Source organism: Eutrema salsugineum, unplaced genomic scaffold (genome assembly GCF_000478725.1).
Source record: "Eutrema salsugineum unplaced genomic scaffold, Eutsalg1_0 scaffold_6, whole genome shotgun sequence".
Classification (NCBI taxonomy): Eukaryota; Viridiplantae; Streptophyta; class Magnoliopsida; order Brassicales; family Brassicaceae; genus Eutrema; species Eutrema salsugineum.
The window spans coordinates 14296601-14304305 of record NW_006256547.1 but is presented as its reverse complement, the minus strand read 5'-3'; the positions used below and the strand labels follow the sequence as shown (position 1 = coordinate 14304305).

General features: G+C 42.5%; 1 protein-coding gene and 1 non-coding gene across 2 annotated transcripts; one reads left to right on the top strand and one right to left on the bottom strand.

Annotated features, from left to right (window-relative positions):
• Positions 1-739: 739 nt before the first annotated feature.
• LOC18011507 lies at positions 740-1258 on the top strand. The gene has a single exon (XM_024151547.1). It carries the CDS (start codon positions 740-742, stop codon positions 1256-1258), a length of 519 nt encoding a protein of 172 aa, XP_024007315.1.
• A 5405-nt stretch (positions 1259-6663) lies between these two features.
• Positions 6664-6770, bottom strand: LOC112083623. Its single transcript, XR_002897759.1, has one exon. It is a non-coding gene; the product is annotated as a small nucleolar RNA R71 (small nucleolar RNA).
• Positions 6771-7705: the final 935 nt, after the last annotated feature.

The window sequence follows — 7705 nt, the reverse complement described above, 5'->3', positions numbered from 1 at the left end:
CGAAGTAAAATCAAATGTATAATTTATCGACACCCAAACATTTAAATGAAAAATTAAATTTGGGATCTACATCTGGACGTAGTCCATCTAGCATCTCCGGCAATCCATCTCCGATTAGCCCTCCGATTGACCGTTGTAATGGCGCGGAGAGTAAAAAAATCATTAAGGCGCAACAACACTGTGCCTCCGGTGTCGAGCCGAGTGCTCCGGAGTAACTCGAAGACAGCTCCGACGGAGCAGTCGCCCATACCGCCCATGCCACTGCGACGGAGTGACCGGCTTGAACATCCCATTCACGCGAGTCGTCTCAATCTATGCCGGCGGTGTAGCTCCAAATTACAATTCGCTCCTCTTCTTCTAGAATGGCCTGCTCAGAATTCTAAAAGTAAGTTACTTTTATGAACTTCGATATTGTCTGAACTGTACTGGCGGTTTGTAGCTCAAATTAAGATTGAAACGGGGCGCCTGATTGGCCTGATTTATGTATTAGCGGTTATGAACTCTAGTACTTATGTCTATATATTGAATTAAAACGGTTGGATTACTCTTATATCATCTAGAAACAGTTTCAGAAGTTTATATATCAGAGCATACGAATAGGGTAGTTTTTCCAGAAGTTTAAGGAACTCCTTCGAACTCGTTTCCCTCAAAATTTTCCCCTGGTTTGCATTTAACTGTGTATCCAAAATATTATATCTTTCCTGCATTTCGGATTTGTTGTTTTGGTTCAAATACAGGAATGGAAGACGGAGAAGCTTCAAATACAGGCATGGAAGATGGAGAAGTTTCAAATAACCTTTCGGAAAAACTACCAAAAAGGGTCCTCGGCGATGGTTGCTACCCCGTTGGTGCTCGGTTGAACATATATTCAAAGGCCAATGTCATTGGCCTCCTTGTCGAGGCGTTAAAGGGTACTAAAGATCTTGAGAAGCTACTTCATTCCCAGTTTGGGAAGTTATTCCATCTACCTGTTGCAAGATGTTGCAACAGCGCCAAACTAGTCCATGCCCTTCTATCACGACAACTTGTGACCATGAAGAAACACGAGATTTGGTTCCTCTTTGGTGGAAAGCCTCTGAGATATTCGATACGGGAGTTTAAGGAAATCACTGGATTGAATTGCAATCCCGAACCTGATAGCACAGAAGAAGAAGAAGATGTCGAAAAGACAAGAATCTGGAAGGACCTGTTCGGAAGAGCGACCGCTATGAACGTGTTTGATGTGCTTGAAATGCTAAAGGACCCGGATCTACCCTGATGGAAACGGCTTCTATTGGCCCTAATCGTTCTTGTCGACGGTGTTCTGTTTTGCAATAGCAAAAATCTGGCCCTCACCGAGAAATACGTTGAGATGCTGACTGACTTGGATAGGTTCATGCTGTATCCATGGGGGAAGGTATCCTTTAATAAAACAGTATCTCGTTTTCAAGCTCCGAAGGCAATGACGGATGCCGAGAAAAGGGAGAATCCTTTAACACGATTGCGTCGTCAACTTAAACAGAAAACCAGTGCATGCTATGGATTCCCTCTATCACTACAACTCATGGCCTCCAATCTATACCAATGTTGGTTTCCAAAATTCCTCAACCTGATAACTTGAAGACTTTCGTTGAAGATCCCGAAGGTTGTCAAAACGTTATCACACTATTGCATCTTGGGGACATAGTTGCCGTGGAATCCGACCCTCTGGTAAATTATTTGTAGTTTTATATTTAGTACTATTTGTAGTCTTATTTTGTAGTACTTGTCTTATAAGATAAGTACTCTGTGATTTTGGTTGGTAATTTTGCAATTGTTTTTTTGTCTTAGTTGTCTGTGAAACAGATGGTAGTGGATGATGGTGACAATGACCAACAGAATGAATTGCGTTGGGGAGATGAGGTAGAGGATGCCGAAGTTGCATTCATGCAGGAACTCATGGCCGAGGGGTATAAATTCACACCTTCGGATTTTGCAGTGGCACCAGCACCTATTGTGGATCTTAGTGATGCAGAGGACGAGGCTACCAATGAACAGGAACCTGAGCCATCCACCCGACCGAAGAAGAAACTGAAAACTCATCTAACTGAAAAACGTAAGATGCAGAGGAAAAGAGGCAGGGGCAAGAACTCTTCTAATCTATCGGAAGATGAAACCCCTGAAAGTGGACAGATTGAAGATCTTAAAAGATGGATAGTAAGTCAGAATGAATTACTCCTTCGTAAGATTAAGACAGAGTTGGACAAGAGATTGGGCGTATACCAACAGGACGAAGAAGATGACGATGTACACCCGTCTAAAGAAAATGGGGAACAGGGTGACGAAGGACAGAATCCAAAAAAAGGTGGTCAAAAACCGGAGGAAGATGAAGACGAAGCCGAAGATGGAGGTGAAGAAGGAGGTGATGATGGTGCACAGTCTAGCGTACGCCATGATGATGGTGTACACCCCCAAGATGGTGTACACCAAAAAAAAAAGAGAAGATGAAGAAGGGACCTCTACTTACTACGGCGGGGACCATTATTCTCCCAGGGACCATGCAGACTTGAAAACTCCAGAAGCTCCGACGAAGACCCCTGAACCTGAACAAGCCAATTCAGGAACAACTCGTCCACCTCCTTACTTCGTCAATCCGCATGAAGATCCACCTTCTGGCCTCAACGAGGTGAGCTAATTGTTTAGTCAGCAGCTGACTCTATTAAGTTTCATAACGTGTGTGTACTGTGCTATGTTTTTTATGACTTATTCAGGTGGATGGTGGTAGAACAAATTTGGTGTCAGGCACCTTAGTAGTCTACAAACCTCAGACTGCTCACCCATTGAGCTACGCATATAAGAAAAATGAAGCGCAGACAGATGCACAGGATGCACAGGTCAGACATTAAACTTGTTCATATGATATGCATGTGTATACAGTACTCTTTAGGTATACGCTAGGTATACGATTGATATGTTATACGCTTTATTGTTACGCTGGTTTGTAGGCTGTGGCTAATGAGGAGGACTCAAATGCGGGGAAAGATTACCATACTGCGCCTGAGGATGAAGTGATGCTTCGCAGAAGACCCCTTGTACTCCAAAACCCCCACAAGAAGTTGAGGGACCGTCTGGTGTAAAGAGAAAAAGTAGAGGAACAGGAAGAGGAGGAAGAGGTAGAGGAACAGGAAGAGGATGAAGAGGCAGAGGAAAACGCGCACGCGTATGGTCGGACAAGATTTGAGATATTTACACCGCAGATTCAAAGGTGAAAGCTCTATTTGTATCTAGATCGAAAGCTGCGTACAGACCACTCGAAACAGTAGAACAAGACCAGTTCAAGGCATTCCAGGAGTTATTATCGCGTGAAAGAAACATGTAAGTTATATCGTATGCAAAGCAATTTATCCTTAAACTTTCATTGTTATTAATTACCAATTGCTCTCATTACAGCGACTTTTGCATTGTCACTGGTCATACTGTGAACAATCAATTCTTTCTACAAATTGCGAAGCCTACTGAGTGGATTAACACGATGGTAAGTATATAGTTGGTACCTACTGAATCTTTAATTATCTGTATTATTTGTTATTTATGTTTTGTTATTCATCAGCACATGCAAGTCATAATGGCCATGCTTTAGAGACGTAGAGGTGAAATATAATTGGAAGATAGGGTAGCATTTGTAGACACCTTGTTCATATCCATCATCGGCAACTACTACAACGATTTCATATATGGAGACAAAAATCAGTGTGACTGGGGGAAAACCATTCAGGGCATTGTATTGGGAAAACCTGCAAAGTGGGCTAATCAGCGTCAGAGGCAAATGTTTATACGGTTTGTGGACGTTGTATACGTCCCGATGAACTGGGGGTCTGAGCATTGGGTGGGCCTTGTAATTGACTTTAAAATGGGCAACATAAAGATTTTGGACTCATTCATCAGTCATAATGATGAAGCGGTGTGGAGCAGTATATTGCGCCCGTGTATCAAAGTATGCCATTTATATTGAAGCGTTATTTGGATAGCAAATTAACGGAAGGCCTACGCACCACCCCTTACACATGGAGTCGTTTGGAGGGCATATATCAGAACAAGAGATCCGGTTACTGTGGCCCATGTGCGGCCAAATTCTTAGAGATGCATGCTGCAGGGCTTGGAGTGGAGGTTATGGGTTTGATAACGGACGATGACGTTGACAGGTTAAGGGAGAAATACGCCATGGACTCATACGAAGAGTTTGTTGGGAATCCGGCTGTTGCCAACGCTTAGGACGAATGGTGAAGTTTAATGTTGAACTTGACAATTTATGAAAGGTGTATTTGTTGGATTATGTGTTTGATAATGTTTAGGATGTGGGTTTATTTGATAATTTATATGCTTATAAGTTAAACATGCCGCGATGGAATGCCACGGTCCACACTTGGCCGTGGCAACTTTTGCAAATCTTCGGCGATTGGCACGATCTTCATGCCATGGTCTACACTTGACCGTGGCAAACAGACAATTGGCTGGGAGGACCTTTACAAGCATTCGGGTTTTGACACGGTTTGAATGCCACGGTCTGGGACTTGACCGTGGCAAACAAATACTTGGCTGGGAAGGACTTTACAAGCATGCGGGTTTTGACACGGTCTGAATGCCACAGTCTGGGACTTGACCATGGCAACTTTTACACATCTTTGGCGTTTAACACGACCACTTGCCACGGGTTTTGGACGAGGCTTGTTAGACCGTGGCATCCAAATGCAGCCAAGAACACGCGAACAAGCTTTGACACGGTCAGGTTGCCACGGCCACACCAAGAACACACTTGACCGTGGCAAACCCATCTTCACCCACTAAGACCGGGTCAGTACCCGGTTTGTTCCGGGTTGACCCGGTTCGCCCAAGACACCTATATATTGTTTTTAGACCTAATTTGGAGAGAACCTTTTATCCACTTTTAGTCTCTTTTCCCCTTTTGTGAAAGACAACTTGTTACACTTTGTTTTTAGAGTTTAATATCGATTTGAAGTTTCTTTTCATCTTGTTCCATCATTTCTTATCATCAAATCACACTTCTAATCATGATTAACAACACATCTTGCAAAGGATCTAGTGTGTTGATCATGATTAGTGAGTAATCCCATATTAAGGTCTTAGATATGTAGATTAGGGTGCTTAAGTGGTAGATTAGTGAGCTTAGGGGTTAGATCATGCATATTCCATTCTCTACAACTTGTTCTCTATGCTAGATCCATACAAATCATATGTGGTCTAGATTCTGGGCATTTCATGCACCAAAAGTGTTTGATGAAATGCGTGAACCAAGGTTGTAGAGGTTTAAGTGTTATTCATCATGGGAAGGATTGTCTATATGCTTAAATGACAGATTAAACTGATTCTTAATGCTTGTTAACTCATGTTTCACTGATGATGATTGGGTTAGAAACTGTTCTAGCATAGGAGTTAATACCTTCATGAGAGGATTAACTTAATTAAAGATGTTTATGTTGAATGGTTTGCTTGATCATATGATTCATTAGCTCATTAGTTTATCACTGAAGGCATCCTAATCCACTATCATGTCTAAGACCTTTCTCATCATCATTCATACATTCTCATCATTTGCCATTGTTTAGTTCTTGTTTAATCATTTCATTAGTCTTTAATCCTGTTTAAGTTTGTAGTTGTCTCTAGTTAACCAAACCACTCTTGTTTGCTTGAATTCAGAACCTGATTACATAGCTTAATGTCTATCACCACATTCTTGGATTGATAAACCCCTTGTACTACAAGACAGGGGATTGATAACCTCTATAAAGAGCCTTGAAAACTCCTAGTTATCAATTGGCGCCGTTGCCAAATTGTGGTTTGTCTAGCATTAAGCTCTGATCTGTTCTTGAGATCAAGTGCTTACTTTCTTGTTTTTACTGATTACTCTCAAGTTCTGTTTGTGATTTCAGGTGTATGAACACTAGGTCTAGATCAAGAAGCTGTGGTCCACCTTTCCCTCTCAACGACAATATCAATCTTCTGGTACCAAGGAGGAGAAGGGACAGACGTGGTAGACAAATTGATCAGACTGAGATGGCAGAACAAGGAGATCACGTGGTAGACATAGAACAACCAGTTCAGGAGCAACAGGCTCAAGGTAATGGAGCTGGTAATGGAGTTGGTCAAGGGCTGAATCAGGGTAATGTTCATCAGGAACAGGTGCATCACCAACAAGCTTATGTCCACCAGGGACAAGCTCAAGCTCATCAACAGAGGCATCAGGCCAATGTTCAGCAAAGACAACAAGTGCACCACCAACCCCAGCCCTTCCAACACCAACAAAGAAGATATGAGCAACCCCAAGTCTATGTTGGAGAGAATGACAGGGCCAATGCTCATCAGTATGGAGCTGGTATTCAGGCACCACCTGTGCAAAATAACAACTTTGAAGTGAAGGCATCATTGCTGAATATGGTCCAAAACTCAAAGTTCCATGGGTTAGCAATGGAAGATCCCTTGGAACACTTGGACCACTTTGATAAGGTGTGTGATCTGACAAAGATAAATAGAGTTTCTGAAGACAGCTTCAAGCTAAGACTATTTCCATTCAGTCTTGGTGACAAAGCTCATCAATGGGAGAAGAATCTTCCAAGAGGCTCCATTCAAACTTGGGAGCAATGCAAGCAAGCCTTCTTATCTAAGTTCTTCTCCACCTCAAGAACTGCAAAACTGAGGAACCAAATCTCTAGCTTCACTCAGCACAGCAATGAGAGTTTTGGTGAAGCATATGAGAGATTCAGGAGCTACACAAACAAATGCCCACACCATGGGTTTAGTGAGGCTTCTCTTCTCAGCACACTTTATAGAGGAGCTCTTCCCAAGATTAGAAACCAGCTGGATACTGCTTCCAATGGGAACTTTCTGGGTAAAGAAATTCATGCTGCTTTAGAGCTAGTGGAGAACTTAGCATTGAGCAATGATACTTATGGTGAAGACTATGACAGATCAAATAGGTCTGAAGGTTCAAGCTCAGAACAGAGGCTCACTAGGGAAGTTAAGGAGTTGAGAAATGAATTAGACAAGTTGAAGTTGGGATGCCTTGAAGGATGCCATTCTGAACAGAACAAAGGAGCTTCAAGGCATGGTGGTACTAAGTCATGAATACAGTGCTATCATTCAGAAAACGTCCATTCCAAGGAAGTTAACTGATCCAGGGAGTTTCACACTCCCTTGTGCCATTGGACCTCTTCTATTCTCTGGATGTCTTTGTGATCTAGGAGCATCAGTCAGCTTGATGCCATTCTCCATAGCAAAGAAGCTGGGCTTTACAGTTTTCAAACCTGCAAGGATTTCTCTTATCCTTGCAGATAGATCAGTTAGATTGCCTGTTGGTATGTTGGAAGATCTACCTGTCAAGATTGGTGGTTTTGAGGTTCCAACAGATTTTGTTGTGCTGGAAATGGATGAGGAACCAATAGATCCTCTTATCTTGGGCAGGCCATTCTTAGCAACCGCAGGAGCTATTATCGATGTGAGAGGTGGGATAATAGAGCTTCAAATTGGGTCTGAAAATCTCAAGTTTGATGTGAATGAGATGATGAAGAAACCCACCATTGAGGGTCAATGTTTCTATGTGGAGACAATGGATCAGTTGGCTGATGAGTTGCTAGAGGAGCTGAACACTGAGGATCCTCTTCAAGCTGCTCTAACTCAAGAACAAGGAGACAATGGGCTCTTAGCTGAAGCAAGTGAAGGGTACAAGTTGTAT